Here is a 19535-nt window from a genome sequence, read left to right as displayed (position 1 = left end):
GCGAGCGGCGCTCAGAGCGCGTCCATGAGCGCCAGCAGGTCGTCGCCCTTGGCCGCGCTGCCCGCGCGCGGCTCCGCCACCTCCAGCTCCCCCAGGATGCGGGCCAGCTCCTGCTGCCGCGCCGGCTCCTGGCTGGCCGCGATGCTGATCACGGCGTAGGGCGACTCGTGCGCGCCGGCCAGCGCCGCGTGCCTGCGTGGGGACAGCGGGGACAGAGCTGAGCGCGCGGCGGGACACGGCCCGGTCCCGACCGTACCGGCTCCGCGGGGCTCCGCGCACCCCTGCCCTGGGCAACCCGCCTGTCTCTACCTGGGAAATTATCTACTAATCCCCGTGTGCAGTCGTACTGCTGGCTTCGATTTCACCTGCTAGCTAGAGAGCACTGGGAGTACCTTTAGTTACGAATGGGAGTAAATATGTCCTGCAGAAATCAGCTAATGAAATGTCTCCTTACCCTCTTGCTCCCTGCTAGGAGGCGGCTGTGGTATTGAAGCCTGTTAGGCTTATCACCTCTCGTCAGTTAAGACACGGGCGGACGGGAGGGCTGAAGGGGTGTTGGCTACACGGGCGGACGGGAGGGCTGAAGGGGTGTTGGCTGCCTCAGGTGTGTGTGACAGGGCCCAAGCACAGAGCTGCACGGTGCCGCTCCACAGGCCGAGCGCTCCCGAGGACAGGAGCATCACGCGCGGAACACCAGGAATGCCAAGGGGGCTCCCTGCCGGGGGTCCCAACAGACCAAACCACAACCCCCCCAGCCAGCACAGCCCGGACATACTCTTCCTCCTCATCCGTTGTGAACAAATTTAGTCGAAAGCCTGTTTCATTGCCACCAGCTTCCTTGACCTCCAGGCCTCCTATCAGCCTCGCCAAGAAGTTCATTTCTTCTTTAGCAAGAGGATTAGGGGCTATATTCTCCTGTAGGGGGGGGAAAAAAAAAAAAAAAAAGTAGTGGGTTAATTGGCCAGATTAGCAGGAAACTAAGGACTGCAATACTGTTGTTCATGTCTCATGTTACATAAGTATTTTTCAAATTGATGCATATATGAAATGCATTTCTGTATTTTTAATGGTAGAGATAGCGCAAGTCATAATTACCAGTTACGCATTTAAAATGGTTTAATTTATACACCAAGAACAAAATTTTCCAGCAAAATCAAGCTGCTGAGAAATCTGTAAAAGCAGTTTCCTGTTTTCTGAAGAGATTAAGATAGGAAACAAGATTTCAGCTTGCCATTACATAAGCCTCTACGTAAGCTTCTTTAGGAAAATGTGTCTCTCTGCCAGCTCAAAAGGAATCTGGGAGAACGGGATGAGGCTTTTGCAGAAGTTATCCCGTAAGGGTAGACTGAAAAGATTGTTATTGCTTACTTGAGAAAGGAGGTGAATAAAGGGCAGGATTGCACAACTATGTAGCATGGAGATACGGAGATGGATGTAGGGGTTTCATTTAATGTCCGCATCCATGAAGAGACAGGGGAGGCAGAAGGTCAAATCTGATGAATGTGGTGAAACTACTTGCAGGAAATGCTAATGACCCATCCTGCCCAGACCAACTGTGGGATACAGTGACACCAGCTCCAGCCGATGGCAAGAGCTGAACGAGCCAGAGGAACAGAAGAGCACGGACCTTTTCATGGGACGCCAAGCTTTTGGATGATCCTGCCATGTGTGTCTCAACAGGCCGGCTAACGCTGTACCTGTGGGGGAAGCATATAGGGAAGAACACCCTGTTACCTGCACGCGACAGCAGAACAGCCTAGAGCAGCACAGCCTGCAAATACAGGCTCGCAATATTTTTCTGAAGACAAATAACTAAAATGAGAAGTTCTGATGCAGTTTTATGGAGTACTGGTGCATTGGACTGTGGAAGTGACAAAACTGTAAGAAAGAACACAGTCTCTTGCTCTGAGAGTGGAAAAGTAGGTCACATAAACAAAAAAGCATTCCTTGAATGCAGTTAAAATGAAACTGTATTTCAGAGAATACGCAGTAGTAGGTGAGAACAGCTGCAAGTCACCTCTACTGTAGACATGAATTAAACTTTGGTTCTTTCTTTATACACAATTTATTTATACATATCCATTGCTAGATATATTTAGTTTCAGGAAATCACTCTGTGAAGGAGTCAAGCTGGTAATAGTGAAAAAGGCATAAATAACTAAACAAGGCTGCTACTGTCCTTGTGGACAAACATACGATCATCACCATTTGCTTTCACGTTTCTGTGTAGGACAAAAATGACTTACATATTTGTTCCAAGTTTAAGGACTCTGTCTCCATAAAGATCAAAAGATCCTTCCCTTTGTGGCATGACATAATTTCCATCAGTGGTAAATTTAGTTCTTTTAACTTCATCTCCATTGTGATTAAACATCCTTAAAAACAAGTCATTGTTGAAACATATTTAGTGGTATATTTCAGTACTGACTCGCTTTGCCTGTTGTACAAGAAAGGGGAAAAAAATATTCTGCAAATTGATGGGAGCCTACTTTAAAGGATAAATAAGAGCTACATAATAAGGAATGACAAAAACATGCTTGATGTTTCTTTGCTGGGAGACTTAGTCCCAGATCCCATCCTATAAATAATATTTATTAGAGATTCAGATATCCAGGCATCGTGAGCGACAGTCTAAGCCTAAGTCCAAGTCCTGCTAGATATCTGTGACTGACTGCTCCTTTGTAAGCAGCCATGCAGGCAAGACACTGCAATCACATAAATAACGGTTCAAAAGTCACCTGATAAGTCCTGGAATTTCAGTACCCCATGGAACAGGGCCAGATATTGGCAGTACAAAGCGGCCATTGGAGTTTTGTACTTTATCCTTCAGAAAGATGGAGACCTGCAAAAGAATATTCCACCCACAAGAACATCAGTTCAGTATCTTCTGATCTGAGTTCTCCAAGTCTGACCTAGCAACTTTTGAAGATGAATATCAGAAGCACATGAAGACAACTGAAAAGCTAACTAACAAAACCAAGCTTACAGCACATATATATAACAATTCATTTTCTAGCTGCAGAATTAAACTTCCTTCTGTTCTTACCAACTAGTTATATTGGACTCTTACCCTTATATGCATGTCCTGAAAAAAAAGGAGGAGCGTTTGCCTGATGAGCTGAAATTCACCAGCAGAAAGAGGGGTGTATACCTAAAAAGAGGAGAAACATGATGAAGGTTTGGCAGGCGTGTTTAAGGTAGAAACAAGCGCACCAGAATGCTGCTGGCCTAAAATGATTTGTGTTTGTCAGGAGAAGAAGAAATAACGTTAAGGGGCACTGCTGGTCATTATCAGTAGTTATTACCAGTGACAAAGAGCCCAATTTAATTTGTGCTGAAGTCTGTGGAAACTTTGGTTGGGTTAAGCGGGCAATGTATTGATTCAAAATGGGTCACTAGGAAAATAACAATTGAGTTTTAGAGAGTTCCCTTTCCAAAAGCACTCTGGACACATTTCAAGGCTTCTCGTCACTTTTAAGAGTTTATGCAGCCAGCTCCATTTCACTCAAATACTCATATTCTTTGTCCTAAGAATTCAGCAGTTTCATTAGAAAATGCTGAGAGGACAATCTGTTTCCCTGCGCTTCAAAACAAAGGAAGAACACTTGGATTGTTCTGAGATTGAGACAAACTCCACTGAGGTGATATTTAGTTTCTAGAATGAACCTGAAAAAGAAAGTACTGAATACCAGAGGGCCGCACAGCTTAACTAAGAGTTCTTACTTCGATGAGCTGCCGGAACGTTTCGTCCACCTGGTTAAGGATGCTGGGGGCATCTCGAACAAAATCTCTGATAGCGTCCAGGTGGTTGAAGGTGACGAGCAGTATGTCCTTGGGCCGAGGGCACAGCAGGACTTGGTATTTGAAAGCCATAGTCATAAGGTCATAGAGCTGCAAAGTAACACAGGTGAAATTTTGGTCACACCACAACACGGATGGCAGCGTCACTTAGATTAATTTCATGTTAATGTAGAAAAGACCTTAGATACTGAATGCTTGCTGACCCTCTTAAAATGAAGTATTTAGATCCCGAAGCAGAACTACGGAGTTTTGAGTTCAGATACTGAAATACCTGCTGTCATGAACTTCCCTGTAGTTTCCTAAGCTTAGAACCACTTTTTACAGACAGAACAAATGGAAAAGTCTTACAAAAATTACAGCTAATTATCACAATCTAGAACTTGTAACAGCAGCAGTTAAGAAAATACAGCATAGTATATTATAGTCAGGACTAAAAAGTTTTCTGTTTACCTTATCCATGCTTGCCTGATTCAGCCTCATGATCGAAGCATGAGCTAGCCGGTCGTACACGGTTCTCAGAGCTTTCTTGGAATAGAGATCCTGTGGTTTAAACAGCTCTTCCATAAATTTTTTATTGAACATAGTTGTGATGATGTCATTCATAACTGTAAAGACAAAGAATCTGCTTATTTTATTTTCAGAAATAGGGCAATCATCTATTTCATTTCACACTGAGAACTTGGGACAATGACTGCTGTGGGGATTCACATGAAGTCTTAGCCGTGCAGACCACAGTAACAAAAGAAAAAAAAAAAAAAAAAAAAAAAGGAAGGGAAACCATCACTCTCGTTCCAGCATTTTCCAGCCTGTCCACTATTGGTCTAAGACAGCAGCACAATCTCTACTGGCTGTCCCCAGAAGCAGGACTGTTATTTGGATGGTAGGCAACAAACCCTCTTTTCCAATGGGAATAGCACTGTTTGGCTGCTGTGTTTTTACTGCTATGGCATTTCTCCCTTTTCAGCGCATTTTGTTTGTAGACTTCTCCAGTGTGCATCTATAAGAGCTTAAGTTCTGCTTCCCTTAACAACTGTTTTGCCTCAGCTCCAGATTTTTTACAAACTGCAGCTAGCTGACTCTCCCTCTTTTCAACCACTGACACGATGAGTCTACTTTTTTTTTCTCCTTTTAAACAGAAGCCTCTTGAATTATTTAAGGCTCCTTGAAGTATTTGTGTTAAAGAGATTAAGACTGACAAGTATTTAAGGACGCATTTCTATCACTGGGATCTGTGAAAGGCAACCCAGGGCTCTTACACAGCAACTTCTGAGGATACAAGAGCAGTTCAAAGGCTGACAACTCTACATAAACCTCCCTAATAGTCCTCGATTTTGTATATGGAAATTTGTTATGTGACTTATTCAAGAATATGTAAAGATCAGCAGTACTAAATAGGAGGGTTATGCTCTAGTTACCAAACTTTAGCAAAAATAAGAGAGCACTGCAGTGATTCCAGTAGTTGCAGCTTCCGAGCTTTTGTGCTGCATTTGATGTTTTCCCTGTTGAATACCTGATATGATCCACAGAGTTATCATAAACATTTCTCCACTGATGAAATACTGAGCAAGAACTTACAATGCACTTAACACAGATTATTGTACAAGGATGAATCTCCCTAAGCAGATGACTTTATTAAAATTCATAATGCTCAACTCATTTCAGTCCCTGAGCAGTGTGGATCCAATTATCCTAACTACAAATGGGGAAAAAAGAAAATAACACACATAAAAACCCCGCTCTTCCTTGCTTCTTTTCAAATGCACCCCCCATAAAACAATCTCGACTTGTTTTCAGTCTGAGGCACAATCCTCGCTTTTGCGGAGCTATACTGAACATTAATAAAGCAGACTAAGCAAACAGGAGTGGAGAAAACCAGATGCAACGTTTTAGTACATATTGCCTTTTTAATGTAATCAATTATGACAAAGAGATGAAATTTTGTCTTATACTGCTACTAAGCAAAATACCCTTCAGTTGTCCGATGATGACACAGTAAACAGATCTTAAGAGCATGGGTAATCCCTAAGGAAATACTTACACCATTCTAACAAGGGAAAATAACAAAGGGGTTAGCTCAGGGATGTGGCACGCCAAGCAACAGAGCATGGAAGGAATTTAGCAGAGAGGAGATTGATCAGTGGGAGTGGAGAGAAGGGATTCAAGCACATACAGTGCAATGGACAAAAGAGAGGCTAAGGACGTGGAGGTTCCTGCCTACGTGGGTCACGTCACTGCTGACGTTTGGGTCCCCTTCTAAACAGAACGGGGCTCGTGCACGGCCTGGGCCTGGGCACTTTGTGCCCTGCTCGTGCTGCTCAGATTACACTCATGGCAGCAGAGGGAACAGTAAAAGTCCAAAGCAGTTACACATTTAACTTGCAATTAAAAATAAAATACTTTCACGGAAAATATAAGCCCAAGTTTATTCCTAGCTGCTGACAGCCATAATTGCAATATACCCCGTCTGCAAAAAATACACAGACATTCGTACTGCACGCTCAGAACTAGCTACTCCTCAAGGTTTCACAGTCTCTCATTATATTTTTCATGCTTACTCTGTGTATTTCCTTTGTTACGTTAAATATTTAGTATAAAAAACAGTTCACAACAAAGCCAAAGGCAGGCGAAGCCTGATTTCCATGATTTTATCAGCAAGAGAATCATGAAGTTATTTAACAGTAAGATCGTGGCTTTTGGGGCAGTATTCAAACACAGGCCCATTCTCTCAAGAGAAACTCATCTGCCAACACGCAGTCTGCACGGTGTCTTTACTGTGTAAGTGTGGCAAGCTCCAGCATAGCACTGTTGACATTCAAGAAATATTCAAAACCTACAAAAGACCCTGGTTTTGAAAAATATGAATCATAACCCCCATCTCACTTAAAAGAGAGCTGCTCAAACAGACAGTATGTTGTACTTGTGTTCACCTAGCAGAAGTCCTGTGGTTGTTCAAGAGGTTTATTCCCCTCGTACAGCTGCTTATCCCACCTCTTTGCTAGAGGCTGCTGTTTCATAGGGAACACTAGAAAAAAAGGCTGGTTAGGAAGGGGCTGAGGTCTTAGCTCCAACCCTCCTGCAACACGAATTTAAGGCAGCATGCCGGAAGGACGACGTGGGGGCACCGGCTCCTTCGGGACCCCTCTGCTGCAAGGGTGGTGGCCGCTGGCAGAGAGATGGGCAAGCAGCTAGGACACCGATGCCTTAAAATTCCCTGGAGCTCATCTGCTAACCCCCCGAACGCTCTATTAGAAATACCCCTGCAGAAATGCAGCAGAAATGATAAGCCTGCTTGCATTTAGGCAAGAAAATAGCATCCACAGTGCTCCTTACATGATTATGTTTGTGTTCATTTGATGTTAGCACTATTTTGTCTAGAAAGACCACTCCGATAGTAAGTTTAACCTATTTGCATGTATTGTCTTAATTAAATATCAAAGAGGTCATTCTAGAAGCCACGTGATTTCCAAGTATTTTCTTTTTCTGAAGATCAAAAGCTACTAAAGTTAATTTCAAAGAGAAAACAGGTGAAAAATATTAACCATCTGTGCCGCTATCATTAGGAGGCTGCAGAATCAGCAGGTGTGTGTTCATGTACGGCAGACACGAGCCTCACGGTGTGCACGTATTTGCAGGTGTCTATTGCATGCAGCTAGAAGATTACAGTACCTCGTTTCCTGTCCACATCTGTCCATTCATCTACACGAAGCATATAAAACAAAAACATCGGTTCAAGAAGTAAGAACAATAGTTGCAAGGAGAATAAAAGAAATAAACTTAAAAAAAAAATTAACGGGCATTGTTTTTCTTATCAGCATTTAGTGCTCAATAAGAAATAACTGTTCTGTTATTTGACATCTTTCAATGAAAACATAAAAGATGAAACCCTGTCCCCAGTAGAAACAGCCAAATTTTTGAACAATTAAATGTATGTATGGATAAACAAGTACAGACCTAATCCTCCTGCAGAGAATTCCATACCGAGTTAACAGTACGCTGACTTTCATTACAGAATATTGAAGCTTTCTGAACTGAATTCCCCGTAACACGGCAGACAGCAGAAGAGTTTTTAAATGCAAAGCTGTTTTAATTTGCTAAAAAATGCTCAAAGTGCTAAACAGACAGTGCTCAGCTTTTAGGCTGGCTTTTATTTATATTTTTTTCTTATGAATGAAAGGAATCTGCTTTTAGATTGTTTTTTATGAAATGCTAGACAGATTTTTACTCAAGTTGGGAAAAGGTCTCAGGAAGTACCTTTATTTTACTTGAAAACCCTCTTAATTGTGCAGGGCCTTTTTCCTTGCAGGCATTAAAACAAAACAGAAGATCAAGAAAGCCCTCGTGGCTGCAAAGAAGAAACACTGCTCTTCCTGCAGCGGTTCAGGGCCTGGATTGACATGGCAAATTTTGAGTTCCAAAAGCAGATTCTTGAAGCATCAACCCCTGAACCAAGTACAGAAACACTGAACTTTATTTTCTCCTGTACCGGTACACACTTTGCAAGTTACTGGGGTTTTTTCTTTCTTTCTTCCCCAGCTGCAGGCATCCGTTTAATCTTCTTGAATTAAGTTCACCAATGTTTAGCTTATCCAGCACAAAGATTTTCCAGAGGAGGTGACAGAGGTGACACCCTAGCGGTCCTTACTGAGGAAGCTGCGTGGAAGGTGCTTAACCCAAAAGGTTCTACCTCAGATTTACACCAAGAAAAGCCCGTAATCAACTCCTGCAATTCAGGCATTAGCTCTGATGAGGGAACTACTTGGCCAAGACCTTGACCAACGGGCTCTGGGGAGCTGCGTTCCCTTTGAAGTATCACTCCAACAACAGCACGGGAGCTGTATGAGGTACTTGATATTTGTTCCTCTGTCTCATGAGAGGATAATCACCAAACCGGGACCAGGTGTGCAGGAAGTCACGGTGTTTCAGCAAAGCCCGAAGTAACAGTGGAGATTTCCCCCTTGGAGGGGGAAATAAACGAGGTGAACAGAAGTTAACCTGCCCTTGGAGCAGCTCGGCCGCCACCCGCGCGGCTCCGGGGCTCGTCCCGGCCTGCTGCTCGGCGGCCGCTCCGGCGGCTGGCCCGGGAGCGGCGGGAGCAGGCCTGGCGGGGGCAGGCCTGGCGGGAGCGGGCCCCGCGCGATGCTCCCCCCGCGCTGCCGGGGCCGCCGCTCCGCCCGGCCTCCCCGCGGCGGCGGCGCCTGCGCCTCGGCCGCCCGGCGCGCTCCCGGTGCCGGTACCGCCTCACCTTTACGGGCTTTCTCGCCGGGGATGCTCTGCGCGCGCAGGCGCTGGTCCAGGATGTAGAGCATCTCGCCGCCCAGGTTGAGGAAGAGCAGCGGCAGCGTCCGCGACGACATGGCGGCGACGGCGGCACCGGGACAGCTGCACCGCCACCGGCGCCGTTGCCCAGCAACCGGCCGCGCCCGGCAGCCAATCGCGAGGCGCCGTCTTGGCGGGGCGGGGAGGGACGGGCATGGCCGCGCGCGCAAGCCCCGCCCCTGCGCGCCCGTGTGTACGAGAGCGGCTCGCGCATGCGCAGGCTCAAGGCGCACGTGCCCGAGGGTTGGGCATGCGCGCACACGGCACGCCGTGCACGGGCACCCTCCCCACGTGCACGCGCGCAAGTACACCCTGCATGTGCATGGGCACACGATGCACACGAGCACCCTGCACATGCCTGCACACCCCCTCACACACACACACACACACACAGAGTGCGTGCACAACCTGCGCGCACACACACACACAGTGCGTGTACAACCTGCGCACATACACGCGCGCACACACACACACCCCCTCGCACTGAGCGCACACAGCCGCACTGCACCCAGGACCGAGCTGCTCCGGGCAGCCGGGCTGCAGCCCGGCAGGGCGGCTCTGAGCTCTCACTCCCGCTTGCTCAGGATCCCTGCACGCTCGGCGGGTCGCACGTGAGCGTGCACACACAGCACATGAAGATGCACACACAGCACATCACTGTGCACACACAGCACGTGGCATTTTTTTTTTTTTTTGTCATTTATTCATTAAAGCACCATCTCCATCACCCGCACCCAGGGGCAGGGCGCCGCTACACCGCGGTGCCCTCGCTCTGCGGCGCCTGCTGCTCCTTCTCGGCCCGGGCCCTGGCCCTGGCCCGCCACTCCTGCCTCTGCTTTAGCCTCTCTGGCGCCTTCAGCTTCCGCACCTCCTGGAACACCTGCGGTGGGAGCAGGGCAAGGTGAGGGCAGGGAGCCTAGAGCGTGCCGCTCGCACCAGCCCCTTTCCTCGCTCTTCCCTCCTGGGCTGCCCTGCTTTTAGGGCACCATCCTCGGCTATTCTGTCCTGCCCAAGCCATGCTGCTGCCCCAGGTTTAGTGCGCTGCTAGTAAACACTAGTGCACCAATGACACTGTGCAGCTGTGCCTTTCCCCTTGGGATCGCTCCCTACCTTGAGGCACAAGGCCTTCTTGACGAGCCAGCGCTTGGTGATCCGTCTGGAGTAGGCAGGGGGCGAAGTGTACTGGATGTTCAGCTGTTTGCAGGTGTTCTCAAAAACATCGTAGCGGACGCGCCGAAGATACGCGAGGAGTTTCCTCCGCCGATCCACATCCATCAGCATGCGGCGGCGGTTGTTTTTATCCTGCAAGGGACTTAACACTCGCTAGATTGCACAGAAATTGTACTTGCATTCCAATAAGTTGCTTAAAACAAACCAGATCATGGCTAAAAAAAAAATCTCACTTGTCCATTGCTGGCAAAAGCTGCAATAACTAGAAGGAGGCTACTGCTTAAACTGTGCTTGACACAAAGTACATAATTCAGAAATGACAAAGAAGCACTATCTTTGTTAAGAATTTAAATATGAAAATAAGTATTAAAATGTGACTTGATACCTTGGGATGCTTCTGAAGATGTTCCTCGTAAGTGCGAATCTTGGCAGTCAACATAGCAACTATAAAGGATAGATATAAGAAGCTGTGTGAAAGCAGCAGCTTCCTGGTGGGACAGTGGCAGTCGCATTGCACTGCCCCCTTTGGGGACTGCTGTCCTTAGGGATGCCCACTGCACCACAACAAGTATTACTGCACAACTTCCTAAACAAATGCAAACCAAATCAAATATAAACTATAGAAATTCAAGTGAAAACTATTACTGTAAAGCTGCGTAGTTAGTGCTTAAAATTTTAACAACATACAGTATGAATTTACCCCTAGAATTCCTCTTGCCTGGCTTAATTTCCAGTGAGTTTACATGCACTTCTCTTCATTTAAGCTTTGCAGGAACAGGCACAACTTTCAGGTTTCTTTCTAGCTGCAGCAGCAGCAAGCTATATTTAATATTTTGGAGGGTAATTTCATGCTTTGGGAAATGGTGCTAGAGGCAGCCTGACAAACGGGAATCTTTGTTCCTGAGAAGGGAGTGCATCTGGGTCAGGGGGTAGCGGCTTCACTCCTGCCCCGTGCTTCAGCCAGGGCTGCCTGTGCCAGTCACCCCGCGCACTGTCTCTGCAGCGTTCCCAAACCCCGGGCACATCCCACAGCGCACACTGCAGGCTCCCGGCGGCTCTCCTGAAAGAGACCCTCCTAACTGGAACAAGACACTTCAAGCGATGGGGTGGGAAGAGCTAGACAAATCCAAAAGAAAGGTCACTTGTCGACAACTTCCTTCTGCTCCTCTGCTCACCTTGCACCTCAAAGGAGCCATTGTCGTTGGGAGACCTCCTGACCTTCTCCACTAGCTGCTGAGTCTTTATCTTCACCTTCTCCTTCTGTGGATAATAGAATAGAGCTAGTCACTTCTTCAGGACCGCTATGGGTATGAACATTTGCTGTCCAGTGTACTATTTTTCTCAAAAATGGGCCAACCACCAGCAGTAATATAAAATGGAGCTGCATTTCTGCCTGTGATTTTTTTAAAACATATTTGTCTTTCACTTTAATGTGTTATTAATATCATAAACGAGACTTCCTTTTATGATAAATGTTAAAAGCATGCAAGACTAAATACCATTATGTATTTGTCACTTTGTAGTCACTTAGCAACATTCATAAACAAAGTAAAAGAAGGGCATTTAACCATATGTAAGGCAAGTCTTACATAGTCGCTAAATCTTGCAGCTTTTAGGCAAGCAGAATGACACTGACCTGGCTAGCCATTTCCAGTGACAGCAGTCTTTTCACTACATCATCAACACTGCAGGGAGGTTGCAGATCAGTTTATAAGCATGAAAAAAAAAAGCATAATTAACAACAAAACTAAGATTAGATTGTTAGGTTTACAGAACAATTCTCACAGATATGCAAGGAACTTCATTTACTCTATCCTTTACCCTTTAAAACAGTCAGCCATAAGCTATTCCTTGTATTTCTAAGAAAAATCACACTTAAGATTACAGAAGCAGCAAACAGTTTTGCTCTTTTGGGAAGCAGAGCAGGAATTATTTAAAATCATGAAGTCTTAGCAGTTTCCAAAACAACATTATGTGCAAACTGGGTGCTGAAGATTAACCTTCACGTAAGTAGTCAAGGACATAATGACTAATTTCAAGACTTGCATTTTCAAAAATCTGTGAAAGTCTCATTTTTGCCACTTGGGGCTCTCCACGCACCACACATGAGCAGTTCTGGAAACCAGGACCTAAAAACACACAGCGTGTGGGTCCAAATTTCAGAAGTGGTTGTTCATTTTTGAGTGCTGAACTATACATGGTCTAGCATCCAATGTCAAGACAGGCATAAATTATTTCCACAGACTGTGATGTCCGCAGAAAACCTGGGCAGAGAGCACTTCTGAGAAATGGGCTCGATGTGCACTATGTTAGGTAAACAAAAGCCTAACACACCCGTAATCAGTGACTGCTTTTGTAAAATTGATATTCAAAGCAAGTTTGCAATTTGTTGCTAAACTGCACATCAGTAATCACAGAACATTAATTACGTATTAAGCAGTTACTGCATATTGTGGCAATATCTAACATACAAAGCTTGGAAGAGAACAGTCACTCCCTGCCCCTACCTCATACCTGTTTATTATCGGTACATTGGCGTAATCTTTCTTCAGCATTGTTGGAGGGAGATCATCTAAATGACTAGGGAAGTCTACAAAAAAAAAAAAAAAAAAAAAAAGATAAATATTTAAGAAACAGCAGTACTAAGTGAGAGCTCTGAGTCATGCTCACAAACTAGATCAGAGGAAACAAACAGCAAAGAAAACAGACTGGATGCTCCAAAGGATGAACTTAAGAGTTCAGTTGTAGGGTCAAACTGAGATAAATTCAGGTAATAAAACGCGGTCTAGCTTCTTGCCTTCAGTACTCTGCCTTTACAACACACTACAGAGTCTAGTGAGACCAGAACTGCTGAAGACAGCTGCTATTTGCCGTGTATTGAGGAACTGCTGGGTTTTCTGAATAACTTTTGAGCTTCCATGGAATTGTTTATAGATTCACAGAACTGCAGAAAGAGACCCTGCGAGCTCTAATCCAGCCTCCCCTTTGGAGCAGCACTGTCACCGTGCCCTCGTCCAGCCAAGCCTAGGCAGCATCTCCAAATACCCTCTTTTCCTGCTGCCTCAGGTGCAAACCCGAGCGAGCCATGGGTAAAACACTGGCAAGTGGCGGGTCGCCATCCAGACCTACCTTTCCTTCTCTTTCTTACAGGTCTGGCGTAACATCTTGCACTCTGCAGAAAGGGACTGGGAGCTTCATGGAAGAAGACGAAGATTTCTCAGGCTGTCCTGCTGCTCCAGCAGCCCTGCCTAAGGGAGCTCTGCCCGCACAGGCCACGCGAGCGGGTCCCGGGCCGGCGGGAGCCCCACGGGCAGGGCAGGCGCGCGGGGGCACCGGGCCCGGCCCCACGCGGGGCTCCGGACCCCGCTCTGCCCACACGGAGCCTCCTGGAAGGGCTCTCCCTGCATGGGGCAGCGTGTGGCTCCAAGCGCCCCGCACCCCGGTCACCTCTGGGGTGCCCACGGCCACCCCAGCTGAGCGGAGCATCCCCTGGGACCGGTGACACCCCGGAACCAGTGACACCCTGGGATCTGTGACACCCTGGGATGGGTGACACCCCGGGATGGGTGACACCCCGGGACCGGTGACACCCCGGGACTGGTGACACCCCAGGACCGGTGACACCCCTGGACTGGTGACACCCCAGGACCGGTGACACAGCATCACCCCACCCTGGGATCCACCCCGCACTCGGCTGCCAGGGAGGACCCCGGGCCCCCCTACACCAGCACATCCCCACTCCCCGCCGCGCTCCCAGGGCCCCCAGAGCCCCCTCGCCCCGGGGGCCCCCTGCCCCCCTGCCCGCAGCCCCTGTCCCCCGTTCCTGCCCCCCGGGCTCTTTCCCTCCCCTCGCCCCCGGGCCTGCTCCCCGCTCCAGCCGCCGCCTCCTCCCGGGCCGCCCCTGCTGGCCGCAGCCCCGCGGGCCCCGCGCTCACCCGCGGCGCACCGGGCGGCCGCCCAGGCCGCGGCCCCGGCCGCCCCGGGCAGGCCGCGCGCCAGCGCCGCGCGCAGCGCCAGCATGGCCGCGCCCCACCGCCCCGCCGACATGGGCGCCGCCATCTTGCCAGGCGGGCCGCACGAGCGCCGAGCGCGCGCACACCGGCGCCGCCGGCCGAGCGCATCGATGGGCGTGGGAGAGGGAGACGCACTTTTGGGGGGAATTTTGGAGAAATCGGCGTTTTCCCCTTGCCACGCACCCTGCCCCCCTGTAGAGCAGAGCCTGCGAGTGCCACCTGTGCCCTTCGTGCATGACCGGAAAACATTGGGCTTCAACATTAAAAGTTGGGCTTGGAAGTGTGGGCAGTGGCACGCTTGCACCGTGCAGCTGGGCAGGGACACGGGATGGGGAGCAGGACCCCCGGCCTGTCCCGGACCACCCTCCTGTGCCGCCACTTCCCATGAGCAGCGTGTGCACTTCCCAACGGGACATGCAGGCGAGGGCCGCTCATAGCTGTTTATTGTGCGCTCACGGGGAAGCAGAAATGCAGCGCGGGGCGGCGGGCGCGGGGCCCCCCGCGGCTACGGCCGCTGGCAGTCGTGCAGCTCGTCGGCACCGCCGAGCCGCAGCCCCTGCAGCAGCGGGAAGTGCAGCAGCGGCTCGCGCAGCGAGGCGGGCTCGGCGCGCCGCGCCGGCCGCACGTTCTGGTAGGGCAGCAGCGGCTGGCGGGGGCTGCCGCCGCGCGGGCACCGCGCCGGCCCGGCCCGCGGGTCGTCACCCAGCACCTGCACGTACTGCACGGGCTCGGCCGCGCGCGCCCCGGGCTGCTGCACGTAGCCCTGCGCCCGCTCCGGGGCCGCGCTCGGCGCCTCCGCCGCCTTCCCCGGCGCCCTCTCCAGCACCGTGACGGCAGAGATGGTGGCTGGGCCCGGATCCCTCGTGCCGGCCACCTGCGGAGGCTCCCGCAGGAGCAGCGCGGTGAGCGGCTCAGCCCGGCCCACAGCGCACAGCGCTCTCCGTGCAGCACACGAGGCTCTCCATGCTGCTCATGAGGCTCTCCATGCAGCACAGAGTGCTCTCCATGCAGCACAGGAAGCTCTCCATGCGGTGCACAAAGCTCCCCACGCGGCACACAGCTCTCCAGGCAGCACACGAGGCTCTCATGCAGCACACAGCTCTCCGTGCAGCACACAGCTCTCTCCTTGCAGTACACAAGGCTTTCCGTGTGGCACACTCAGCTCTCCATGCCGCACACGAGGCTCTCCGTGCCGCGGGTCTGTCAGCTCACCCGGTGCAGCTCGGCGGGCACCCACGTGCCCAGGCTGCTGTGCGCAGGGTCGGGCACGCTCGGCCACAGCTGCTTCTTCACCCTGGCCGTGCAGACAGGGGGGTCAAGGGCTGCAATGGGGTCCTGGGTGCCCCTGAAGCCCGCAGCTGCAGAGCCCCCCGTGCGGCCACTGCAGCCGTGCGAGGGGCTGGCAGCTGCGCTCACCGCCCGTTCTTCTGGAAGCAGATCATGAGCAGGATGAGCAGGATGAAGATGAGCGCCAGGCTCAGGAAGAGGAACTGGATTTCAATGTCATCTGCAAGGCAGGCAGGAGGCAGCTGCGTGTGCTGCCCGCGGGACACGGTGCCCGGCAGCCGCCCGCGCCCCCGGGGCCTCACCAAGCACTGTGGTGACCAGGATGAGGCTGGTGCCGTTGGTGCCGCCCGCCGCGGTCGAGGCCATGATGTGCACTTTGTACAGGGTCGAGGGCTTCAGGTTGCCCACGATGAAGGAGCTGTGGGCAGGGGGCACAAGGGCACCTGCAAAGACAGGGCCCTCAGGGAACGGGGCGGCGCTGCCCACGCTGCAGGGGACCGTGTCCCCACGAGCACAGCTGCACTCGGCTCCAGCGCGGGACAGGGCTGCAGCTGCACCCCTGGCTCCCCGGGACCCCTTGGTGTCCCCAGGGACCCCCGGGACCCCTTGGAACCCCAGAGACCCCCACGACCCCTTGGGTGTCCCGCTCGGTGCCCAGAGCCGTGCCCAGATCCACCTGCTCTCTGAGCAAGGGACACTCGTGCCGTGGTCCCCCCAGGCCAGCCCTGGGAGCTCGGGGAGCCGCGGGCGGGCAGCGCTCACTGGACACGTCCGCAGTGCTGTTGGCCCAGAAGATGGTGTAGCTGGTGATGAAGCCATTCTGCAGCTCCACGGGGATCGAGTCCCAGCACAGCTCGGCTTGGGACTTGCTGATGCTCTTCAGGTGGAGCTTCGGGGCGCGCGATGGGGCTGAGAGGGAGCAGAGTGATGGAAGCGGGACCTGTCATGAGGCTGGGGACAGGCTGGGCACCAGTGCAGGTCCCACATCGCAGCCGCCGCCAGCACCTACCCTTCTGCTTGGAGTAGGCTGCTATGTGGGCAGGCGCCCCGACGGCGTCCTCGTAGAGCGGGAACACCGAGACGTTGTACCGCTGGAAGGGCTCGATGCCATCTGCAGCGTGGGGCAGGAGCGGGAATGGGGTGCCCGGGGGTGTTGGGGGCCGTGCGCGGGGCCGTGGGCAGCGGGGCAGCCGCGCACTTACCGCGGATGAGGGCGCCGGTGGCGCCCGCGCCGCGCTGCCTCTGCCAGCAGGCACTGCAGAGGGCCGGCTCGGGCGGCACGCGCTGCCACTCCACCACGTAGCCGGCCACCGCGCCCGGCGGGCGCTCCCACTGCACCCGCAGGCTGCGCTCGCCGCTCGGCACGGCCCGGAGCCCGGCCAGGGGCTGCCCTGCGGCGGGGACCAGAGGCGCTGCCAGCACCAACCGCGGGCGGCGGGCGCAGACTGGGAGCATCCCGCCCACCAGAGCATCCTGCCGGGCTGCCCAGCAGAGCATTCTACCCAGAGAGTGTCCCACCAAACCACCCACTGGAGCATCCCGCCACACTGCCCGGCAGAGCATCCCACCAGCAGAGCATCCCGCCAGCGGAGCATCCCACCCAGCGGAGCTCCGTGGGTGCTCGCACGGCTGCGCTCACCCGTCTGCTCCAGCAGCACCACCTCGGTGGCGGCCGACTCGCCCGCCGCGTTGTAGGCCGTGAGATAGACCCTGGCGGTGCCCGCCGGGGCCGAGAAGCCGCACTGGGTGTCGCTGGTGTCGCACACGGTGAGGGGGCCGTGGCCGCGCTGCCGCGGGCTCAGTGCCACGCGGTAGCCCCGCAGCCTCCCGTTGGCTTCGCGCCACGACGGAGCCTGCGGGCGCACGGGAGGAACGGGGCGTGCGGGCGCTGCTGCCACGGGAGCCCCATGTGCGCCGCCCGCGCCCCGGTACCTTCCAGCGCAGCTGCACCTCGACGCGGCGCCCGGCGCCCACGCGCCGTGTGCTCCACCACGCGTCCAGCCTCGCTGCCGGCGCTGAGCGGGACAGAGCGCAGGGAAGACGGTGCCCCGGGCCATGCGACGCCGCAGCCCCCTGGCCCCGCACCCACCTTTCTCCTGCGTGGTGACCTCCTTGCCTGGGCTCCACTCGCTCCAGTAGGCGCCGGGCGAGGGCCGGCGGCAGCGCAGCTGGAAGCGGTACCGCGTGCCGCAGAGGAAGCCGCAGAGCCGCAGCGCCGGCTGCGCCGCCTCGCTGATGTTGGGCACCTGGGGCAGCGGGGCCGGCGTCAGCCCCGTGCTGCAGCGCCCGGCGGGGTGGCAGCGCGGTGCCGGACAGGCTGTGCGCGAGGGGACCCCGCAGTGCGGCGAGAGGCAGCGTTGCCAGTTGCAGGAGCAGCCGCGCGTCACCTCGGGGTGCTCTGGGGGCCGGGGAGCCCGCGGTGTGGCGGGGCGCGCGGGCCGAGCGCGGCTCACCAGCGCCCAGGCAGGCTCCTCGGGCGAGCGGTAGCGCAGCTCGCACTGCAGCTCCATGTGCGCGCTGCTCCGCGCCGCCCGCCAGCCCACGGACACGCAGTCGGGCTGCCCAGGCAGCGGCTCGATGCTCTGCAATGCCGGGGGCTCCAGCTTGGCTGCGGGGACAGCGGGGATGCTGTGGTGCCTCGCCAGCCCGCGGCCCCGCTCCACGCAGCGCCCCACAGAAACAGCCCCAAAACATTTTGCTGCTTTGGGGGCAGCCCTTCCCTGGTGGAGACCAGGACAAGCGCCTGGTCTGAGCGGTTCCTTTACAAATTGTTCCCAGGAACTGGGCTCGTTATTAGTGGACCCCGGTCTGTCATGATGTGCAACCACCCCGCACCGCTCGCCCTGCACCTCGGCTTTGCTGCCTGTTTGTCAGTGCCAGCCCTTCGCTACCGGAGCTGCTGTGTGGGCCAGCCCGGTGCCCTGCAGCCCAGGGCGCCATGGCCGCGCCGGCCCCGCTCACCCACGTCCATGGGGTCAATGCGGAGGCGCTCGGACTCGGCGGTGCCCAGGGCGTTGCGGGCGGACACCCAGATCTCCATGTGCCGGTAGAGCTGCAGCAGGCGCCGGGGCACGGTGCAGTGGTGGCGGCCGTCGCGCGGGCTGCAGCCTGTGAGCGCCGCGCCGGCCTCGCGCTGCGCACGGCTCCTGCGGGCACACGGGGGCTGGGGCGAGCGGGGCCGGCGCGCGGGGCGCCCCACGCTCGCCCGTGCCGCTTACGTGGCGCACTTGAGTGCGACGCTGGTGGGCAGGCTGTCGGCGCCGCGCGCCCACTGGCACGTGAGCCCGTAGTCGCTGAGGTTCAGCATGCAGCTCAGGTTGGAGGGCTTGGCCGGGGGGTCTGCGAGACGGGCCGTGTGAGCGCCGTGGGGCGCCCGTGCAGCCCATGCAGCCCATGCAGCCCATGCAGCCCATGCAGACCGTGCCGCCGCCGCGGGGCACTCACAGCCAGCCCGCAGCTCGGCCATGGCCACGCGCTGCCGCGTGCCGTTCCACTGCAGCAGGCACCACAGGCGGGCCTGGCTGCGGTTGAAGTGGGGCAGCGTGAGGTTGGAGAGCTCGGTGCCCGCCGGGCCATGCTGCTGCCGCCCGGCCAGGGGCTCGCTGTCCAGCAGCCAGGCGATGTGGATCTGGGCGCGCTGCAGCCCGCCGCAGCGCTCAGCGCGCACGGTGCACGACGCCGACACGGCCGATCCCAGCAGCACGATGGGCGAGTCCACGGAGAGCGAGGCGCAGCCCTGGCCCCCTGCGGGCAGCGGAGCGTGGGGCATCGTGGGCAGCCCCCTGGGGGTCCCCGCACGGGGCCGGGCCGGGCCGGGCACCCACTCACCATGCACAGAGAGCAGCAGGAGCAGCAGGAGCAGGTGCAGGAGGGAGGGCCCCGTGCCGCGCCTGGCCATGGCTGGCCCCCCGCCCGGGGCATCACCCGTGGCGCAGGCAGCCGCGGGGA

At 54.2% G+C, this 19535-nt stretch overlaps 3 protein-coding genes across 5 annotated transcripts; all 3 read right to left on the bottom strand.

Moving 5' to 3' along the window:
• Positions 1 to 11: 11 nt before the first annotated feature.
• OSCP1 (organic solute carrier partner 1) lies at positions 12 to 9158 on the bottom strand. Of its 3 annotated transcripts, XM_026043559.1 has the most exons (10): positions 9044 to 9155; positions 7468 to 7497; positions 4252 to 4406; positions 3724 to 3891; positions 3071 to 3151; positions 2739 to 2842; positions 2247 to 2375; positions 1628 to 1697; positions 776 to 915; positions 12 to 192 (listed from the first exon to the last, which is right to left on the bottom strand). In XM_026043559.1, the coding sequence occupies exons 1-10, from the start codon at positions 9153 to 9155 to the stop codon at positions 12 to 14; spliced, it is 1170 nt and encodes a 389-aa protein (XP_025899344.1). The 3 variants fall into 3 exon arrangements, with proteins under 3 accessions (XP_025899344.1, XP_025899346.1, XP_025899345.1); XM_026043561.1 differs by lacking the exon at positions 7468 to 7497 and having other exon boundaries at positions 9044 to 9158; XM_026043560.1 differs by lacking the exon at positions 9044 to 9155 and having other exon boundaries at positions 7341 to 7493.
• Positions 9159 to 9816: 658 nt separating this feature from the next.
• Positions 9817 to 13489, bottom strand: MRPS15 (mitochondrial ribosomal protein S15). Its single transcript, XM_026043414.1, has 7 exons — positions 13417 to 13489; positions 12802 to 12877; positions 11924 to 11972; positions 11463 to 11547; positions 10673 to 10731; positions 10228 to 10419; positions 9817 to 9997 (listed from the first exon to the last, which is right to left on the bottom strand). Exons 2-7 carry the CDS (start codon positions 12840 to 12842, stop codon positions 9869 to 9871), a joined length of 555 nt encoding a protein of 184 aa, XP_025899199.1. The 5' UTR covers positions 12843 to 12877; positions 13417 to 13489; the 3' UTR covers positions 9817 to 9868.
• A 1316-nt stretch (positions 13490 to 14805) lies between these two features.
• CSF3R (colony stimulating factor 3 receptor) lies at positions 14806 to 19485 on the bottom strand. Its single transcript, XM_026043454.1, has 15 exons — positions 19416 to 19485; positions 19032 to 19331; positions 18806 to 18926; positions 18549 to 18733; positions 18041 to 18195; positions 17677 to 17833; positions 17520 to 17602; positions 17227 to 17440; positions 16790 to 16978; positions 16597 to 16698; positions 16350 to 16496; positions 15890 to 16030; positions 15717 to 15807; positions 15513 to 15594; positions 14806 to 15183 (listed from the first exon to the last, which is right to left on the bottom strand). The coding sequence occupies exons 1-15, from the start codon at positions 19483 to 19485 to the stop codon at positions 14806 to 14808; spliced, it is 2415 nt and encodes an 804-aa protein (XP_025899239.1).
• Between the last annotated feature and the right edge of the window lie 50 nt (positions 19486 to 19535).

Source organism: Nothoprocta perdicaria, unplaced genomic scaffold (assembly GCF_003342845.1).
Source record: "Nothoprocta perdicaria isolate Ctin4 unplaced genomic scaffold, notPer1 scaffold_33, whole genome shotgun sequence".
Classification (NCBI taxonomy): Eukaryota; Metazoa; Chordata; class Aves; order Tinamiformes; family Tinamidae; genus Nothoprocta; species Nothoprocta perdicaria.
The sequence above is the reverse complement of the archived record's forward strand: the minus strand, read 5'-3'. Positions and strand labels throughout refer to the sequence as shown.

What these genes read in the sequence shown, in the direction of transcription:
- MRPS15 (XM_026043414.1), bottom strand. Translation starts at nt 12,842, where the DNA reads ATGCTGAAGAAAGATTACGCCAATGTACCGATAATAAACAG. An exon ending in TGGCTCCTTTGAGGTGCAAG is followed by an intron (nt 10,732 to 11,462) that starts GTGAGCAGAGGA and finishes TATCCTTTATAG; the next exon opens with TTGCTATGTTGACTGCCAAG. An exon ending in ATCTTCAGAAGCATCCCAAG is followed by an intron (nt 10,420 to 10,672) that starts GTATCAAGTCAC and finishes AGTCCCTTGCAG; the next exon opens with GATAAAAACAACCGCCGCCG.
- CSF3R (XM_026043454.1), bottom strand. Translation starts at nt 19,485, where the DNA reads ATGGCCAGGCGCGGCACGGGGCCCTCCCTCCTGCACCTGCTCCTGCTG. An exon ending in GGTCACCACGCAGGAGAAAG is followed by an intron (nt 17,603 to 17,676) that starts GTGGGTGCGGGG and finishes TGTCCCGCTCAG; the next exon opens with CGCCGGCAGCGAGGCTGGAC. An exon ending in AGGTGCAGCTGCGCTGGAAG is followed by an intron (nt 17,441 to 17,519) that starts GTACCGGGGCGC and finishes GTGCGCCCGCAG; the next exon opens with GCTCCGTCGTGGCGCGAAGC.
- OSCP1 (XM_026043559.1), bottom strand. Translation starts at nt 9,155, where the DNA reads ATGTCGTCGCGGACGCTGCCGCTGCTCTTCCTCAACCTGGGCGGCGAG. An exon ending in CTTAAACTTGGAACAAATAT is followed by an intron (nt 1,698 to 2,246) that starts GTAAGTCATTTT and finishes CTTCCCCCACAG; the next exon opens with GTACAGCGTTAGCCGGCCTG. An exon ending in ACAACGGATGAGGAGGAAGA is followed by an intron (nt 193 to 775) that starts GTATGTCCGGGC and finishes GTCCCCACGCAG; the next exon opens with GCACGCGGCGCTGGCCGGCG.